General features: G+C 46.7%; 2 protein-coding genes across 4 annotated transcripts in view; one reads left to right on the top strand and one right to left on the bottom strand.

The window, feature by feature from the left end:
• The window catches only part of BRF1 (BRF1 RNA polymerase III transcription initiation factor subunit), a 360,212-nt gene that overhangs the window by 161,364 nt on the left and 178,165 nt on the right, over positions 1-20,683 (top strand). The window lies entirely within an intron of this gene.
• Positions 10,811-19,499, bottom strand: LOC117364082 (BTB/POZ domain-containing protein 6). Of its 2 annotated transcripts, XM_033952891.1 has the most exons (5): positions 19,085-19,499; positions 18,506-18,791; positions 17,336-17,426; positions 17,073-17,191; positions 10,811-13,238 (listed from the first exon to the last, which is right to left on the bottom strand). In XM_033952891.1, the coding sequence occupies exons 2-5, from the start codon at positions 18,703-18,705 to the stop codon at positions 12,206-12,208; spliced, it is 1,443 nt and encodes a 480-aa protein (XP_033808782.1). In that variant the 5' UTR covers positions 18,706-18,791; positions 19,085-19,499; the 3' UTR covers positions 10,811-12,205. The 2 variants fall into 2 exon arrangements, with proteins under 2 accessions (XP_033808782.1, XP_033808780.1); XM_033952889.1 differs by having other exon boundaries at positions 18,506-19,499.

Consider the following 20,683-nt stretch of genomic DNA (forward strand, 5'->3'; position numbering starts at 1 on the left):
GTTGGGTGGGAAGACACTCACACATGTGCGGTGCAAGCAGTTCGTAAACTTTCGTAAATTCCTAATGTGGCAATACACTTTTAAAGCTGTCCAAACTGGGGCTCCGTGGATGACGTCACCCACATGTGGGAATATCTGCCTGCTGTCCCTGGATAACACCTGTTACGGTAAGTAACTGTGCTTTCTGAACTTCATAAAAAAGGTATAAAGTTTTAGAAATTGTATGGATTCTAGACATCTGATACATAAACAATTGCCCTCTGATACATTAGAAATGCAGTGACTGCAATTTTAAAGTACAGAAAGGTTATTTATAGCTTTATTTTCATTTGGGGGGGAAGATAATGCTCAAGCTTGCATTATAGGCTTTAATGAGCTATTCCGTGCAGATTACTGTAATTCTTTAATGGTAGGTTTGTCAGTTGACTCCATATGGAAGCTACAGTTGATCCAGAATAGAGTCCAGACTTTGTTATCTTTGGCTATAGCAGCCCTGCACAACATACAGCCCCTGGGCCGCATGAAGGCCAAAACGGTTCTCACTGCAGCCCGTCTCTCACTCAGCTCTCCTGCTCTTCCCTCCTAGTCTCACATTTAAAATGCTGCTGCTGCCGCTTTCGAGGACCAACAAGCTAATTACAGAGCTGAACCTAGCAGGCTGCCATCAGTCTCTGCACATGTTTCATCTGCCGCTGTCCCGTCCCTGACGTCAGGAGGGGCAGGACCGCGGCAGAGGGAATGTGCTTCGGAGGCCAACAGCATCCTGCTAGGTTCACTCTGTAGGCTGCTGTAATTAGCTTACAAGCAACACAAGAGTGATTTTTTGTATTTTGCATTCTCTTCTTCATCACTCAACTTGTGAAATATCCAAGTGTTTTGCCCCTATTTTTGTAATTAGCTTAGCGGCAGACCGCTGGGTGTGAGAAGCAGCAGAGGTAAGGCCCTGCCCATCGCGAGGGACACTGGATCTGGACACCGGAGGGAGGGGGAGAGAGAGAGAGAGACAGAAAAAGGACCTTGAGGAGGGGTGAGAAAATAGACTTGAAAACAGGGAAAGACAGGGCAGATGCTGGACTAGAGGAGGTAGAGAGGGGAAACACCCTGAACTGAGGAAAGAGAGAGAGATATGCCAGACCCTGGGGAGGGGGAAGACAAAGAGAGTGTGAGAGACAGACCTGGATCAAAGGTGGGAGGACTCAAAATGTTAGCAGAAGGAAGATAGAAGGAGAAACCTGAAACAAAGGGGAGGTAGAAGAGAGGGGGGCAGATGTAGGACTTGGGGATGTATAGAAGGAAGAGAGAGACTGCAGAGGTGGAAAGATTCTGGACCATGAAGGAAGGAGAAAGAGAAAAGCAGAGAAAGTCCTGGAAGAAAGGAGAACAAATGCTGGGGGGGGGGGGGGGGGAGGGGTTGTAAACAGAAGAAAGACAGGAGGCAGATGCTGGACTATGGGAGGTGTGGACAGAGTGGAAGAGATCTTGAAGAACAGAGAGATGGAAGATCATAACAGAGGAGGGGGACCTGGAACAAAGGTGGTGATAGGTACAAAGGAGAACTGACACTGGATCTGGGGATGGTAAGCAGAGGGAAAAGAGATAAGAGACCTGAACCAAAAGGGAATGGGGCTGGATTGTGAAAGAAATGTTGGATGCACAGTCAGAAAGAAGTCCAACCAGAAAACTAATTAAATCATCAGACAACAAAGGTAGGAAAAATGATTTTATTTTCAATTTAGTGATCGAAATGTCAGTTTTGAATTTGTATCTTCTGTGTGAATTGTGTGTATATGAAAAATGAAAGGAAAAAATTGCATTACAATTAGTAAAGGGGGCAGGATCTGGGGCACAGCTTGGGTGGGTTTAGGGCGAAGCTTGGGAGGTCTGTGTTGGGGGGTACTTATCTTGAATTAGTTGAGAAACACTGCTGTAGGCAATCAGCCGCCACCAGTGCCTCTCCTCTCTTGCCCTCTTCCCTGCTGGCACCCCCTACTGACATCTCAGGGCTCGTCTGGAAAGCCTCTGTGCATGCGCGGATGTCAACGTGATGTCATCACAGCAGCATCTGCGCACTTCCGGGTGCCTCGAGTCGTAGCCACTACATTTTCCGACTTAGTTTCGGGGTATAGGGAGAGAAGTTTAGATTGTTAGCTTACCTTTCTCATTTAAAATTCAAGGTGGTTTACATAATTTTTTTAGAATTGAGGTATAATTATTATCCCAGGACAAGCAGGCAGCATATTCTTAACACATGGGTGACGTCACCGACGGAGCCCTCGGTACGGACCTTTTAACTAGAAGTTTCTAGTTGGCCGCACCGCGCGTGCGCGAGTGCCTTCCCGCCCGACGGAGGAGTGCGTGGTCCCCAGTTTCTTCGTTTCCGCGGAGCGAAGAAGACGCGTGTATTTTTTCAACGGCCGTTGAAATCACTTTTTGCCTTCCCGCTCGCGCTTTTGTTATATTTTTTTTCTTCCTCTACCTTCGGGTTTCCTTTTTCTTTCAATTGCAAAAAAAAAAAAAAAAAAACTTTGATTTTTATTGTTTCTTTCGTTTTTGCCCCGGCGGGGCCTGTTGCCATTATACAGGCCTCGGACTTCGATTTTGCGGAGGCTATCTTCCCCTTCATGCCCCCGCAGGTCGGTTTTAAGAAGTGCCAGCGGTGTGCACGCCCGATCTCCGTTTCTGACCCACACAATTGGTGTTTGCAGTGCCTGGGTCCGGAGCATCGGGCAGATTCCTGCACCCGCTGTGCCACTTTACAAAAACGTACTCTTAAAAACCGAAGAATCCAGCAAACCCTGCTCTTCGGCTCCGAGTCGGCGATGGATTCATCACCCTCAGCGGCGGTACCGCAGAAATCGGCACCGTCCAGCTCGACACCGACCGATCCCGCATCGGCGCCACTGGCGCCAGGTAAGCCGGCTAAGAAGCCTTCCTCTTCCCTCGAGCGCCCTCCAGCTACGGTGACGACACCGTCCATACCGGCATCGCACCGGTCCCGTAAACGCTCCGCCCCGATAACGGTGAGTGCCTCGTCATCGGCCTCCTCATCGCCGGGGCGTGGAGCGGCATCCAAGGAACCGAAGAAAAAGAAAGCGGTTCCGATGCCACCCCTGGATGACCGTATCTCGGCCATCCTACAAACTCAGCTTCAGGAGCAGTTGAAGAAACAGCTTGAACAACTGCTACCCTCTATCCTGGCACCGCTCCTTCCGGTACCAGACCGGCCCGAGCCCCGCACCGAGCCCCCGGTGTCCACTCCTTCGGTACCGGTAAACACCTCGATGCCGATCCTTTCGGCACAACAACTTCCTGATGATCCTGTGGTTCATTCTCGAACCACAGTGGATCCTGCTCGGCACCAGGCGGTACGGCACTCTTCTCGGGACCGAGAACGACGCCGATCGTCCTCCCCTGGTGCCGTTTCGGTGCGCTCTGGTAAATCTTTGTCCAAAACTCACCACACCGCACCCTCCACCCCGGTGTCCCGACACGCACCAGAGGTCAGGGATCCGGATTTATGGGAGGAGACTCCTCTCGGTACCGAGGAGGATCCCTCCTCATCTGATGAGGAACCATCGGCGCCTGATGCCTCCTCTAAACCTGAGCAGTCCTCTTTTTCTAAATTTCTGAGGGAAATGTCTGCTGCTCTGTCACTTCCCCTTGAATCTGACTCCAAAAAGTCCCAAGCCTTTTTAGAAGCCTTAGACTTTGAGCAACCTCCTAAAGAGTTCCTCAAACTTCCCGTACATGACATCTTACGGGAGACATTCTACAAAAATTTGGAAAATCCCCTCACGGTACCGGGAGCTCCCCGTAAACTGGACAACCTTTACCGTGTCATCCCTATTCCAGGATTCGACAAATCTCAATTGCCCCATGAGTCCCTTCTGGTGGAATCCACCTTAAAAAAGACTCAGGGCTCCAGTGTCTATGCCTCTACCCCTCCTGGCAGAGAAGGTAAGACCATGGACAAGTTTGGCAAGAGGCTTTACCAAAATGCCATGCTTGCCAACAGGGCAAACAACTATTCCTTCCATTTTTCCTTTTATCTCAAACACTTGGTCCAACAGCTGTCTGCCCTCCAGAAGTACCTACCTGAGCGCAAGGTCCCGCTATTCCAGCAGCACATATCTGGCCTTCTCCAAATGCGCAAGTATATGGTCCGCTCGATCTACGACTCCTTCGAGCTCACCTCTCGGGCCTCTGCCATGGCTGTAGCCATGCGTCGCTTGGCCTGGCTCAGAGTCTCCGACCTGGACATCAACCACCAGGACCGCCTGGCCAACGCCCCCTGTCTCGGGGATGAGCTTTTTGGAGAGTCACTGGATTCCACCACCCAGAAACTCTCCGCCCATGAGACTAGGTGGGACACCCTAATCAAGCCGAAAAAGAAGGCTCCGCCTGCTCGACCCTATCGGCCTCAATCATCCTACCAGCGGAGGTTCTCAGCCAGGCCACTCAATCCGCCTCCCCAACAATCTCGGCGACCCCGTCAACAGCAGCACCATGCCCAGGCTCGGTCTCAGGCCACCCAACCCTCCAAGCCTCCTCAGCCTGCTAAACAATCTCAGCCCTTTTGACTCTTCTCTCCAGGGCATAGCCAGTCATCCACCCTCGCTGCCTCTTCCACAGCCTATCGGGGGTCGTCTCACCATTTTCTCAAGCCGTTGGGAAGTCATCACGTCGGACCAGTGGGTCCTCAACATCATCCGCCACGGCTACTCTCTCAACTTCCAGACTCTGCCTCCGGACAACCTTCCCGTAGAGTCTGCTTCAAACTCATCTCAAACCCCCCTCCTCCTGAGGGAGGTTCAATCCCTCCTCCTTCTCAATGCCATCGAAGAAGTACCTCCAGACCAAAGGGGGCAGGGATTCTACTCCCGCTACTTCCTGGTACCCAAAAAGACGGGAGACCTCCGTCCCATTCTCGATCTCAGGGACCTCAACAAGTGTCTGGTCAAGGAGAAGTTCAGAATGCTCTCCCTTGCCACGCTCTATCCTCTTCTTTCTCAACACGACTGGCTATGTTCCCTGGACCTCAAAGAGGCCTACACTCACATCTCCATCAATCAACATTCTCGCCGCTACCTGCGATTCCAGGTACTGCACCACCACTATCAGTACAAGGTGCTACCGTTCGGCCTCGCCTCCTCACCCAGGGTCTTCACCAAGTGCCTTATAGTGGTAGCGGCCTTCCTCAGGTCTCACAACCTCCAGGTGTTCCCCTATTTGGACGATTGGTTGGTGAAAGCACCTACGTCTCCACTTGTGCTACAGGCTACTCATCACACCATCTCTCTCCTCCACCTCCTGGGGTTCGAGATCAACTACCCCAAGTCGCATCTGCTTCCCACCCAGCGACTTCAATTCATTGGAGCAGTTCTGGACACCACGCTAATGAGGGCTTTTCTCCCCTCCGATCGCAAACAGACCCTGCTCCATCTCTGCCGTCAGGTACTCATGCATCCCTCCATTCCTGCTCGACAGATGATGGTCCTCCTGGGTCACATGGCCTCGACAGTGCATGTCCTTCCTCTGGCTCGTCTCCACCTTCGTACACCTCAGTGGACGCTCGCCAACCAGTGGTCACAGACTACGGATCTTCTTTCTCATCCCATCTCTGTGACATCATCTCTTCAGCAATCTCTCCAATGGTGGTTGAACTCCTCAAATCTTTCCAGGGGTCTACTTTTCCATCTGCCCCCCCACTCTATGATCATCACCACAGATGCGTCCCCCTACGCGTGGGGAGCTCACCTGGGAGATCTACGCACCCAGGGACTTTGGACCCCACAGGAGCGTCGTCATCACATCAATTTCCTGGAACTCAGAGCCATGTTCTACGCCCTCAAGGCTTTCCAGCATCTTCTCTGTCCTCAAGTCCTCCTCCTATGCACAGACAATCAAGTCGCCATGTACTACATAAACAAGCAAGGCGGCACCGGATCTCGCCCCCTTTGTCTGGAGGCTCTGCGCATCTGGACCTGGGCCACGGACCGCAATCTCTTTCTCAGGGCGGTCTATATCCAGGGCGAACAGAACTCTCTGGCCGACAATCTCAGCCGCATCCTTCAACCTCACGAGTGGACGTTGGACCCTCCGACTCTACTCTCCATCTTTGCTCGATGGGGCACTCCGCAGGTGGACCTCTTTGCAGCACCTCACAACCATCAGCTGCCCCAATTCTGTTCCAGACTCTTCTCTCCTCACCGTCTGGCCCCGGATGCATTCCTGCTCGACTGGAGGGATCGGTTCCTCTATGCCTTCCCTCCACTTCCTTTGATGTTGCGGACCTTGTCCAAACTCCGCAAGGACAATGCCACCATGATCCTCATCGCCCCTCGGTGGCCTCGTCAACACTGGTTCTCCCTTCTGCTTCAACTCAGCTCCAGGGAGCCCATTCCTCTTCCTGTGTTTCCTACTCTACTTACACAGCAGAATCAGTCTCTACTACATCCCAACCTGTCTTCCCTCCACCTGACAGCTTGGTTTCTCTCGGGCTGACCTCTCCGGAGAATCTATCTCAACCGGTCCGCCTCATTTTGGACGCCTCCAGGAAACCGGCCACTCTTCAATGTTACCATCAGAAGTGGACCAGATTCTCCTCGTGGTGTCTCCGGCATCATCAAGAACCCACCTCTTTGGCGGTGGAAACTGTCTTGGACTATTTGCTCTCGCTGTCCAACGCTGGCCTCAAAACCACTTCCATCAGAGTCCACCTCAGTGCCATCACTGCGTTTCACGAGCCTATTCTCGGAAAACCCCTCACGGCTCATCCTCTGGTTTCAAGATTTATGAGAGGGCTCTTCAACATCAAACCGCCTCTCAAGCCTCCTCCCGTCGTCTGGGACCTGAATGTGGTTCTCTCTGCTCTTATGAAACCTCCGTTTGAGCCTCTTGCCACAACTTCATTCAGGCTTCTTACCTGGAAGGTGCTTTTCCTAATTGCCATCACCTCTGCCAGGAGGGTTAGCGAACTGCATGCACTGGTTGCCGACCCACCGTTCACTGTTTTTCACCACGACAAGGTTGTTCTGCGTACCCACCCTAAATTCCTTCCCAAGGTGGTCTCAGCTTTTCACCTCAACCAGTCCATTGTGCTTCCCGTCTTCTTCCCTAAGCCTCACTCGCTTCCTGGAGAACAGGCGTTGCACACGCTGGATTGTAAGCGTGCCCTTGCTTACTACCTTGATCGTACCAGAGCTCACCGAACATCCCCTCAGCTCTTTTTGTCTTTCGATCCCAACCGTTTGGGCCGTCCTGTCTCCAAACGGACACTTTCAAATTGGCTTGCTGCCTGTATTGCCTTCTGTTATGCTCGGGCCGGTCTCTCACTGGAAGGATCTGTCACGGCCCACAGAGTCCGAGCTATGGCTGCTTCTGTGGCTTTCCTCCGTTCCACGCCCATCGAGGAAATCTGCAAGGCGGCCACTTGGTCCTCAGTTCACACGTTCACTACTCACTACTGTCTGGATGCATTCTCCAGACGGGATGGACACTTCGGCCAATCTGTGTTACAAAATTTATTTTCCTAATGGCCAACCATCCCTCCTCCCTCTTTGTTAGCTTGGAGGTCACCCATGTGTTAAGAATATGCTGCCTGCTTGTCCTGGGATAAAGCACAGTTACTTACCGTAACAGGTGTTATCCAGGGACAGCAGGCAGATATTCTTAAGTCCCACCCACCTCCCCGGGTTGGCTTCTTAGCTGGCTTATCCTAACTGGGGACCACGCACTCCTCCGTCGGGCGGGAAGGCACTCGCGCACGCGCGGTGCGGCCAACTAGAAACTTCTAGTTAAAAGGTCCGTACCGAGGGCTCCGTCGGTGACGTCACCCATGTGTTAAGAATATCTGCCTGCTGTCCCTGGATAACACCTGTTACGGTAAGTAACTGTGCTTTCCCAGCCCTAAATAGCCTACAGTTTTTACCAGGTATCAGATGCAACATAAAACAGTGATGGGCAAACTGGATGGGCCATTTGGCTTTTATTTGCTGTCCTGTTTCTCTGTCCAAGTTCATATGGCATGTGAATTGGAGAAGTAGGACTTCAACTCTGCTCTATGTAGAACCACTTTGAACAAAAAATATAAAATCAATTTTGATTTGAGAATCAGGATCTAAGAGACTGGTGCCCTGTGTGGGTCTGGGGGCCTTTCATTGATGCTGCTGGTGCACTCCGAATGGTTTATGAACTAAACACAGTTGTTAAAATTGTGTTAAGGGCATTTACATGTTCTAATATGATAGTAAGAAGATGAAAGTTCATCACCCTACAGCAGGAGGGTCAAACTCAAATCACATAAGGGGCCAAAATCTAAAACACAGGCTAAGTCGCGGGCCAAATTTTTTATTAAGATACTTACCCCCTCCTTTACCAACGCACAGCGTGGGCACCAGTGCTGGCAACTGCTCTGACGCTCGCAGGACTTCTATGAGCGTCAGATCAATCACCGCCACAGGCGGCGCCAAAACCCACACTACGCACCAGCAAAGGAGGTGGTTAGTCTTAGAAGTATAGGAATACAACCTCTCCAACCCTACGCCAGCTATGTGTTACATACAAAATAAATAGACTTTTCCTCTCTCTTTTAGGTCCTAGTTCATGCTTGCTGTCTAACACCAGCTCTGACAGGATACACATTTCAAATCTCACATATTGTAATCATAAAATAGAAAATAAAATTACTGTATTTTTTGCTCCATAAGACACACCTGACCATAAGATGCACCCTAGATTTAGAGGAGGAAAACAAGGAAAAAACTCCCATTCTGAACCAAATTCTCCCTGCCAGGCTCTGCACCCAATCCCACATTCCTTGTCAAGCTCTGCACCCTGTTCCCCCTCTGGTGGTCTAGTGGTAGGCCGGGACAGGGCTAGATCCATCTGTCAGCTCATTTCCCTACCTACAGCAGCACCTGTTTGTTTATATTTTACTCTGCTATTATCCATTTTGGATATTTTTACAGAAAAGTGGCCTATACTAAATCATCTCAGATTTTACACTTTTTTTATGACCAAGGATCCTCTGTGCCTAGTTAATCCATGATTAAATGTAATTTTTTGCCTCACTGCCACCTCTGTTGTCCACCAAAGGATCCCAAGAAGAGATTTGGACCTGTGGTTACCATTTCTGGCCAAAACCACACTCTACCTCATATTTATACTTTTAGATCATCCCCCCGTAATTTTAGATCCCCCCCCCCCCCACTCCAGTACTTTTAAATCATCCACCACCCCCTCCAGTATTTTTATATCATCCCTCCCTGTACCTGGTGGTCCAGCATGTATCCCTCCCTCGCTAGCGGCGCACAGGTCAGGAGCGCAGAAGTCAGGCGTGAGTTTTCTGAGCTCCCGCCTGGCTGCAGTCAGTTCTCACAAATCCCATGAGAACTGACCATAGCTATTCAGAAAGCAGCATGGGCCCAAGCGGGAGTGCGGAAAGCTTGCTCCTGAGCTGTGCGCCACTGGCGAGGGAGGGGATACATGCTGGACATCAGGTACTACAAGGGCGACAGGTGTTTTTAAAGGGACTGCATAGGTGGGCAGGTGTTTTTAAAGATACGACGACAGGTGGGTGGGAGTTTTAAAATGGTGCCGGGGGGGGGGGGAAGTGTTTAAAATTTGTACTTTCGCTCCATAAGACGCCCCAAGATTTCCACCCACTTTTGTGTGGAAAAAGTGTCTTATGGAGCGAAAAATACGGTATTTTTTCTACCTTTTGTTGTCTGGTCATTTTGCTTTTAGTCCCAGTTTCTCTTTCTGATTTTGTCTATATTCTAATTCTCTTTCCAGTATCTGCTGTCCATTTTTTTTTTCTCCTTTTCTCTTTTGCTCCAATCTCTGTTTCCTACATATTGATTTTTTTCCTTTCAACTTTTCTTTTTCTTTTCTGCCTCTGTCTACTCTTTCTCATCCTTCTTTTTTTAAATTTTCAGCTACCTAACAATTTTCCATCTTCTCTTATTCTGTAGCTCTCCCATTTCCTATCTCACTCCTTTCCCAGCCTCCTATTTCCTTTTATCTCTCCTCCTCTCTCTTCTTGGTCCAACATTTTGCTCCCTCTCTTTTCTGTTTTTCTTCCCTCCCCCCTTGATGCTGACCAATGAGATGAAAGGAAGAAAAAGAGATGCTGCACCTCTCTCTCCCTTCCACTCCCCAGGCCTAACATTTCTCCCTCCCTTCTATCTCCAGATCCAACTTCTCTCCCTTTCTCTTCCCAACTGCCCCCATTCCATCTCTCCCCGTCTGCCTGCCTCCCTCCCCCCAGATCCACCATTTTTCTCTTTCTCATCCCAACGGTTCTCCTTTCAAGTATCGTTTCCCTCTTCCTCCACACCACCCCAGGTCCAACCTCTCTTCCTTCATCTCTCTCTCCTCACAGCCCAACATGTCCTACCCTCCAGCGCTGGTCTGATGTTGCTGCCAGCTGAAAAATTTGCCGGCCTCGGTAATTCAGCAATGTTGTACGTGGCTCCCCCTCCTGCGGTCTGTCTCCAATGACGCGCAACTTCTGTTTCCACCTGGGTGGACCTTGGCAGACGGAAAGCAGGAAGGGGAGTTACGGCAAGACCGCCGAATTGCTGCTGAGGCCGGAAGACTTTCCAGTGTGATGGTGACATCAGACCAGGGTGGGAGCGAAGACAGGCTGGGCTGTGATAAGGGGAAGTTTGGGAGCATTGCCGCAGGCCTTGTTTGACCCATGTGCCCTATAGAGTAACTCCCCTGCCTGTCCTACAAAGCAGGCTATGGAATCAGAGTTGGTAAAAATATACCAACTCCAACATAACTTTAAAACATATGGAAAATGTATCATTTCATACTTATATTTACCAATACTTTAGATCTAGGATAAAAAATTTAAAGCTTAATATCAGTTGGGAGTTGAAGGTTTGGTGTACAGACTACATAGCCCTGCTGCAAAGTCTCCGTTCCAACTGCTGTGTGTGCTAAGTTCCATCGACTCGGGTTCAGGTCCTAGTGACTTGATGTATTACAGATCCAAAAAGAAGCCTGTTTTGTGCTAGTCAAACAAGGTCCTCCAGCTTCATCCCCATAGTTGTCTTCAACATATCCAGCCATCTGTTGCAGGATGCCCTCTTCACCTGTTTCCTTCCATCTTTTCAAACATGAAGTCTTTCTCCAATGATCTTTTCCTTCTAACAATGTGACCAAAATAAGACAGTCATAATTTCATCATTTGGGCTTCAAGTGATATAGTCAGTTTGATCTTTCTCAAACACTTTCAAAACACATCCTAACCAATCTGAATCCCTTTCCCCCACCTGTCTGTATTTACTAGTCAGCATCTACCACGTGGTCCCTATTTCTTTCCTGTAAGATCAATATTTCTCTAGTTTGACAATTTCTTTGCACTTTTTGGTGATGTGTAGTTTGAACTGCTTTCGGCAGCTGTACTATTTTCTCTGTATCACGTAGCACTCTGTGAACTTGAGTCAAACTTCTTGCAGACTTATGAGAGCCAAGTGGTTCATGTAAAAATATAGAAGCTATGGGACAAGCAAGTAGCATGCCTTTAAGGAAGGTGGGAGGAGAGTGTATGTTGGAGGAAGAGAGCCAGGGAGCTTGGTCGAAGAGGACTGCCACTGGCTCCCATGCTTTAAAGTGAAGAACACTGCTTTAATATAACATTTTTTTAACCAGTCCTTCAGCTGTTTTTTTTCAAGATATTCACAATCAATATGCATAAGAAATTTGTATGTGCTGCCTCTATTTTAGGCAAATCTATCTCATGTATGTGGGTATGCTGAAAACTAGACTGGCTGGGTTGAGAACTGTGAAAAATTAGGATTATATATTTGACTTCAGGTTTTTACATTTTTTAAATCTGTAATATACTTATTTGTGATGTATATTTTGTCTTGACCAGCAATGGAAAGGCAAAGTAAGCATGCTCATAAATAAAATGGCTCTAAACACTGCACGAATCAATTGTCAAACTTTTTTCAAGTTAATATACAAAATAAATACATATCTGCAGTTTTGCAGTCATCTACTGCTGAGCGCAGTCTTAATAATTAATAAAATAGCTTAACAATAAATAAAATTCTAGGGCATTCCTTCACTCAGATTTGATAACCTGTTGAAGTGGATAGCTTAGTATATAACATTTCATACTGCAGAAGAGTTAAAAATACAATTCCCTTAATGTGCATTGCAGTAATGGAATGTGATGTCATATGCATCATGCATAGAAAATGAGTTCAGGTATTTGTCCTCCTTGAACTCCAGTGCCATTGGTACTGTCTGAGGAGCACTGGAACTGGAATGTTACTTTTCCACACTGCACTTCTGTCATTCCCTCTTGTCCAAAATAACTAAGCTCATTGCTATCAAGGATAGCACTCACGTTGTAAAATGTGTCTTGTTCAACTTGCACAGGGTGTTCAAACCACACTGAGAAAGTATTGCTGGAGCCGTCAGAAATAAATTTTGTCAAATTTTGAGCAAGCACAAGTCCCTGTCGCTTCAGTTCAATTTTGACAGTATATTCCGCTTTACCACAGCTTGAGCCGTATAATCCTAATCCTGCCATAAATATCCTTTTATCGACAGCAAATTGGATGCTATCACAGCGACCTCGGTATCTCCACTGGTTGCTGCGGTATGCAGAGGATTGAAATCTGTGACATTTTTGTGGTACAAGGCCTTTTCTTTTTGTAAGCGGAAATTCTAGCTTGGGCTTATTGGTAGCTGTATACCACAAGAATATGTTATGCGTTTCCTCTAGGGTTAGAATGTCTGATTGGGCAGCTCCATCGGCAAATTCCTCCAGTGTCATAGTTGGAACCCGTACCAAATATAAAGCTTTTCCTAGCACTTTTCTTTTGTTCCTTGGCGTAATGGGCAGCCCTTGTCTCCTGCATTCAGCTACTGCCCAGTTGATAACGGACTGAAAAACTACTGCTTCTTTTATGTTCAGCGTTTCACGAGTCACAATAATCTCTAGAGTTTGCTGGTCTATTTCGCAAAAACCTTCCGACATCAATGCTAATTCTGCTTGAGCATCAATCACTTCCCAACAGCGCTGGGTCAATTCTGGCTCTTCAAAAAGTCTGCTCTGGGACAGCAGAACACAAGCATTCTTGGCCTCCAAACTTGTCTCCAGAAAATTGACGCAGGCCTTGGCCAAAGCAGGTACAATGTATTTCTTGGCAGCATATAAAGTAGCAAGCACGGTGTCTGCTCCCAAGTCAATCTCATCACTGTACATGTATCTAGAAAAAACACAAAATTTTAAAAAACAAACAAACTGAAATACAATGGTAGTGTAAGAGCTGTTTTAAAATCAGTGCAGTAACGTCAACATTACTGCAACTCATGCTTGTTTTTGGATGTAATTTAAAGGAACAGAAAATAATAGAAGCTGGGGTTCTCAAACATTTTATAAGAAAGACCAAATTGAACATTTAAAAACACTAAGGGCTGGGAAGGGTTTCTCTTTAGAGCAGTGTATCGCAAACTGTGTGCTGCCTGAGATTCCAAGTGTGCCGCGGCTCACAGAGGAGTAAGAGAAGTGCCAGCCTGACGTGCCTCTTGCCGCGTATCTCCCTGGACTCTTGCCTTCCGCGCCATCTTCACATCTGTGGAACAGCAGTGGCAGCTCAGTGTGCTTTTAACTTAGCCAGAGCTGCCGCGAGGATTAATTTAGACGTGGTTTTCATCAACAGCCTCGGGGCCTTTGCAAGGCCGGCCCATTTCAGTGATTCGACTTCCTCTTTCGAAAGAGGAAGTTGCATCATTGTAATGGGCCGGCCTAGCAAAGGCCTCGAGGCTGTTGATGAAAACTGCGTCTAAATTAATCCTTGTGGCAGCTTTGTGGCCAAGTTAAAAGCACACTGATCTGCCGCTAGACAGGAGAAGTACTGCTTGGCAGGGGAGGGAAAGGGAAGGGAGAAGGGGTACTGCTGGGAAGGGGGAGGATGAAGGGAGAAGGGGTACTGCTGGACATGGGGAGAGGAAAAAGTGCTGCTGGACAGGGGGCAGGGAAAGGGAAGGTAGAAGAGGTGCTGCTGGACCTGGCAGAAGGGGAGGGAAAGGAAAGATGCTACACACTGAAGGGGAGGGCGAGATGGTGGATTGGGAGAGAGCATATTAGCTGTGAGTGGAGTTGGGGAGAGGGAAGGAAGGAAAATTGTTACAGGAGGAGTGAGAGTGACGAGAGAGGGAGAAATGGTGCATGGGCAGAGAACATGGGTTGGGGAGTGGGAAGGAAGGATGTCACTCGAGGGAAGAGGCAAGGAGAGAAAGTGTGGAAAGGGTTTGCCTCATGGAGAGGGAGAGATGGATGAGGACAGAAAGGAGGGAAGAAGAAATGTCACACTCGGGGGGGGGGGGGGAAGGGGAGAGAGTGAAAAGTTGGCTTCTTGGAGGGAGAGAGAGAGAGATGTTGGTTAAGAGAGGGAAGGAGGACCAGAGGAGAAGCATGCAGAAGGAGGGAGAAAAAAAATGTTAGACTGTTGGAAAGGAGGGAGAAATGTTGAACTGGGAGGGGGGCCAGGAAGGGAAGGGAGATGAACTGCAGGGGACAGAAAAGAAGAAGGGAAAGAGAAATGTACACTGGAGGGGGGGAGGGGGGGCGGAGGAGAGATATCAGACCAGGGAATGGGGGGAGTCTGGTAGTGCTATAGAAATAGTAGTAGTAGTAGTAGAGCGAGATGCCAGATTATGGGAAGGGGGAAAGGAAGGAGAGAGATGTCGGAGCACTGGAAATAGGGAGGGATGGAGAGAGAGATAGAAAGGGGAAGGTAAGACATGGAAAATAAGATTTTGAGAAGAAAGCAGACAAATTGAAAAATTGAATGTTAACTTATTGCCAAAGATGGATGCAAGGCAGAAAGTAAAGACTGAGAGAAAAAGTCAGTGGATAAGAAGGCACTGGACACATAGTTAAAAGCACAGGAAAATAGTCACCTGACAACAAAGGTAGGGAAAATTATTTCATTTTCAATTTGAAATGTATCAGTTAAGAATTTATATCTGCTATGTATATTGTATTTATATGAAAAATGAATGGAAAAAATTAGTAAAGGGGACGGGATCCGGGGAAGAGCTTGGGTGGGTCTAGGGTGGAGCTTGGGAGGTCTATGGTTGGGGGTACTCAGTTGATATTTGTTAGACTTCCCTGCTGGCATTTTAGGGTCTGTCTGGAGGGCTTCTGCGCATGTGTGGATATCAATGTGATGTCATCTTGGCAACATCTGTGCACTTCTGGGTGCCTCGAGCCGTGGCCACTACCTTTAGTGAGCTCCGGATTGAGAAAGTTTGAGACACAATGCTTAGAGTATACTGAGCTTTTTGGAGGCCCCAGTGGGCCTTCTTGAAACTGCTGTGATATGTTGAGAACAGGGGAGAGGTAAGGCAGCATTCCTAAGAGGGTGGTAGATAGGGATATCCCTACATTAATCTGAACAGTTTTACTAAGAGGACAGGACTGCCTCTTTGTCCAAGCATCTGTTGCCCTTTTTTTCTACTCACATAGCATCTACCCTAGCAGTGGCAAAAGTTTAGTTTGTTGGTTTTCCTATACAGGCAGTTCCCGAGTTACAAACACTGAACTTAAGTACAACTTAAGAACACGGTTGTGGCTTAATATGATTTCACTGAGCAGCATTTCCAGTGGTATAGACTGCTAAACTTCTCCTGCTGCATATTCAGGAATGATGCATAACCACATTAAGTATGTGGTTGTGCATGCAGTACCTTAGAAGGAGCATTGGTAAGGACAATTGGTCCTTTTGTCAGCTGGGAGCAAATAAAAGCAGCAAGAATCTTAAAATCTACAAATTCTGAGTTACATACAAATCTGACTTAAGAACAGCTTTAAAAACGTAACTTGTTCTGAACCCGGGGATAACCTGTACACTTCTCCCTCTGTATCCACAGGGGTTAGGGGCAGAGCCAGCCCGCAAATATAAAAAAAACGCAAAGAATATTCGGGCCGGTTCTGCCCTAACCCCTGCTTCCCCCTGGCTATTTTAAGCCCCCCCCTTAAGCCTTACCTGGTGGTCTAGCAAGTTTTCTGGGTAGGAGTGATCTTCCCACGCTCCTGCCCCGTGCAGATCGCTCATAGGAAATGGCTGCCTTGAGCTCTCGTTGTAGTGTCGAGAGACTACGGGAGCTCAAGGCAGCCATTTCCTATGAGTGATTTGCACAGGGCAGGAGCGTGGGAAGATCGCTCCTACCCTGAAAACCCGCTAGACTACCAGGTAAGGTTTAAGGGGGGGCTTACAGGGCTTAAAAAAGCCCAAACAATTTAAATGTGTGTTTTGTTTTAAAATCACAAATAACTGAATCCGTGGATGCTGAAACCGCAGATTCGGAGGGGAAAGGGTATTGTGTTTCCTTATCCACTTCATGGTCGTTTCCAAATGACTATGGGATAAAAATATAGGACCTGAAATAGGGATCTGGACTCTGACATGATGTAGGAAGTTACATCATACTGTGGAGATGGAAGGGTCACCCTATCTGCTGACTTTGCAGATCTCATAAGTATTTTGTGCTACTAGTGTTCATCCTGATCTATTATCACGACATCCATATTCAAAATTCACAGTGGCTGCAAGTTTGTTCATTGCCAATCTCATGCATCCTTAGAGTAGCAAGGAGGAAGTGCTGGCTCACAAGTTTTAAATGTTCTCACAGCTCACACCTCTGCCATCTGCTCTGATTACCGATCTGCTCCTGCCACCACTGCAGGACCCATGAAACTCATCTTTGAGCTGTAATTTGGGGACCACCTGCTTAAAGATATCAGCCTAAGCGAGGGAAATGTATTTATGCAAAAGAAAGGGTAGAACGTGATTATTACTGAAAACATGGTAGTACGTGCAGTCTCATATTAGGCTGAAGCCTTTTCTCTAATTGCAAGACAGCTTCATAGTTGTATCTAGGTAACAAAACTGACTCAGCTTTGAGGTTTTATTTAGTTCTACTGAGAACAGATGCTAGGATACAGTTTAAAATTGATGTTAATCTGGCATATAAAATGCACATTTTATAGGGAGTTAACAATGCCTGTGGTTTGTAGGCTTGCAAAGATCACTTACTTTAATAGAATTAGAAAGGCTGCAGGTTCCACATCTGGTATATGGATTTCAGATTTAACCTCTGCCAGGTCACCATAAAACATAGCATAGAAGACAGAACTACCCACTGCCAAAACATACTGCAAAAAGAAAGGCACATTTTGTTACAACCTACATTTTAATTTATATACTTTCAGAGAAGTAGCAAGGGTAATTTAGCTGCAGTGTAATCAAAATAGCGTAAGCTAAAAGTTAAATAACATAAGATAGAGTGGTTAACAGACCTTATGTGCAGGAACCCTCTTTGATGCTCCAGGTGGACCCACAATGAAATATATATCAGCCATGAGTTCGTTGTTGAACATCAGTGCGTTCCTTTTACAAAAAATAAATGTATATATCTATCAAATGCTGTCTTTAAATATAACTCACAGTTAGACATGGGATACATAAATAGGTAAATACTAATACAGTACACTAAATTTGAGCTTCTCTTTATTAACTTCATCTGTTTGTTGATTTTTTTTTTTTTACCTCCCTTGCTTACATTTAAATATTTTGATGTATTGCCATTCCTTAAATACATCATCGTGGTTTGCAAGTGGAACCTGTGCAAAATGCCAGATACAGCTCTGGCTACCTTGTTGGGTGGACTAGATGATCAGTGCAGGGCTTTATATGCTGACATTTACTGTTACGACCAATACAAAGTGCAATTTCAGAAGCATTCACAAATCATGAAAAAAATCCAAACTCTTTGCATAGCAAAAGGAAGAACTGACTAGTAATGTTTGAGCCATATCCTATAGGCTACAGCCTTGGCACCCTGAGGTTGTGGGTTTGAATCCTGCAGTGCTCCTTATGACCCTGGGCAAGTCACTTAATCCCCCATTGCTCAAGGTACATTAGTTAGAATGGGAGCTCACTGGGATAGTTAAGGGAAATGCTTGAGTACCTGAATAATTTGTAATCTGCATAGAATTAATTGTAGGACATGTGGAATATAATTTTTTTTTTTTTTAAAGGATTGTCTGGAACACACCATAACATTAGTAAAATGCACAATTCTGTGAGCCTGCAGGATTCTCCATTGTAAACAGCTAATCTCCTCACTCTGAATATAAAACCAAATTGCCTAAAATAGAATGATTATTACCTAATTAAGAGCAATGGATTCTGTGGATCCCTAGTGTCACCTACATGGGAAGCCCTGGCTAATAAAGGATTCATGCATCATAGTCAAGGTGCTCATTTTTCCCCATTTCCATTTACTTGCCAGTCATGAACGCCATAAGGTGTGTTTTAGATAACCCTGAAGTTGTAAATAAAAATACTGCCAGCTAATCTGGGGAGGGAGGTGCTGCCACATGTCCTCAGCCCCAGAGGGCAAGAGCTGCAACTGCATACCAGGCGCCATAAATTGATGCCGCTAGGCTGGCCCTACATAATCTTACCTTTCCCGCAGGGTGGGATGGAAGGACTGCCAGTTGTTGCTCTCGATGTTGTTGTTGTTAAGGTTTTGCAGTTGTGGAGGCGGTGGTGGAGGACTCTGCTGAAGTTGAAGGGCGTTCTTCTTGGTATTGGTCGTCACTGCAGTACTGTTACTGTTTGTAATACTGGTGTTTGCGCTGCCTGGGTAAACTTCTGCAGCCATTTTCTTCAGAGACGGGGGTACTATTTCACAGCATGCTGGAATCTTGCCGTTTGACTTCACGCTCTTTTTAGACTGTCTTAAGGTTTCTGGAAGCAGAAGAAAGAAAGTCAAACACTTCATGATCCTGCCATGGAGGCAACCATAAGACAATGGCATGAGCAATACAAATAAATCGTTTCTAAATGAAAGTCCATCTATCCATAAATGAAATTGAGGATTATTTCTCCTAAAATATTATGTGAATTAGCTGCAGAATTATATAGCAGCGTTATTCCCAAGATGTTCAATGATATTCTGATTTGAAATATCCTCAGCCTCTGTGAAAATGATAGGGAAAATCTGCAGTGAAGTGATTGGGAAACAAGGTAAAGAATAATACCTATAGACGCTGGAAACTCAAGCGACGAATCAGCAGGAAAGTGGCATCCTCGTCCTCGGAATGTTTACTTCTGAGGAAAGAGCGCACAGAAGTCACAGGGCAGCGGGATTCTTGTTTTCCTGCAGGTTTTCCGAAAAATGCACCGTGAGTTGTTGGATGTTTGGCTCCTTGCAGTATTTCACTTGTAATTCCTGTGACCCTTGGCCTTGTCTCTTCTCTAGAGTAGTTCGTGCTGCTTTTCGTGAAACACTGGTGAACTGTACACGTCTTTGCCTTGCAACAGAGGATACGCTTTGCTTTTGGACGGTTGTTGTCTGGATTAGCCCAGCTGCCCTTCCCCCCTTTCCTTTATTTGTTTTTGAACCTTGGCTCCTATTGTTGTTGAGTCGAGCTCTGCTTCCTGACCGTACTTGTCTGCTTCTGCGTACCTTAGCCTCCGCCTGCTTGAAATAGTAAGCCTTGACTGACAACGTCACGCTATGGGGCTCCAATGGGAAGGGACTGAGGAGGCGGAGAAATGACGAAGGCTGGGCTGGACGTTCAGACAAATATTCTATCTATATCGAAATTACTGTATTTTCTTCCTGACACCCTTTTGGTTGGGTGGGGATGAAACCTGCAGTACAAACCAAATCGGTACTGGCGTAGGTGGCTGCTGGGCATGATGGACCACTGGTCTGACCCAGCAGCGGCAATTCTTATGTACAGTGCATACGTACACAATTAGACTGCAAGTAATGGGCATCGTGTTATAAGTAAATGAGATGAAACTTGCATCAAATGGTTTAATGGAAGTAAAGTGACACATAGGCACAGAATTGGATTTAAAATGATCCCAGATTTTGGATCAAATTGGTTTGGTATTTAAACTAATGTTTGTTGAAAAATTAATTTGCAGCCACTAAACTGACACACCTTCCCTGTTTAAAGGAAGTCAGTGTTTTTATAGGGTCAGTAGTGTAGGTTGGTATGGGGTTGGTAGCTTAACTCTTTGGTTCAGTGCTCAGAATCTTATGCTTGTTGCTTGAGCTTCTCCCTGCCAAGTAGCATGCAAGAATTAGGAGAGGAGGAAAGGGAAGGAGTTGGAGAAAGGAACAGAGGAATTTTTCCCCCTTTGCTCTATTTATATACTGCCTGCAAGTTTGAAACCTATTGAAGTAGTATAAATTCAGGTATGGGTTGGAGGCTCACAGCCTGATGATGTTAACGTGATCATAACCATTCAGTTAACACTGAGGCCCTGATGATTTAAACCTACTGTGCATTTAATAACAAACGACGCTAAACCAGTTCTAACTGGTTTAGTGTCAAATTATTTTACCTATCAATGCTCAAAATGGCTCACCACAGTCTTTTCCGTTATTCCTAGCAGCCTCTGACTCTGACTCTATGTATATATAGTAAACCTAGTGCTCTGAGTGATACTCTGACATCGCCTGTTGATGCACAAAATGATGTACCAACTTTTAATGCTCGAAAATTAACGGCTGGTCCAGGGGTGCCACTAGTGTTAAAAACACAGGTTGGGCACATGTCTTGAAGGCATATCTGAGCCACGTGTGTCAAAGCTTAGGTGGGGGGGGGAGGGCATGAAGAGAT

Source organism: Geotrypetes seraphini, chromosome 7 (assembly GCF_902459505.1).
Source record: "Geotrypetes seraphini chromosome 7, aGeoSer1.1, whole genome shotgun sequence".
Classification (NCBI taxonomy): domain Eukaryota; kingdom Metazoa; phylum Chordata; class Amphibia; order Gymnophiona; family Dermophiidae; genus Geotrypetes; species Geotrypetes seraphini.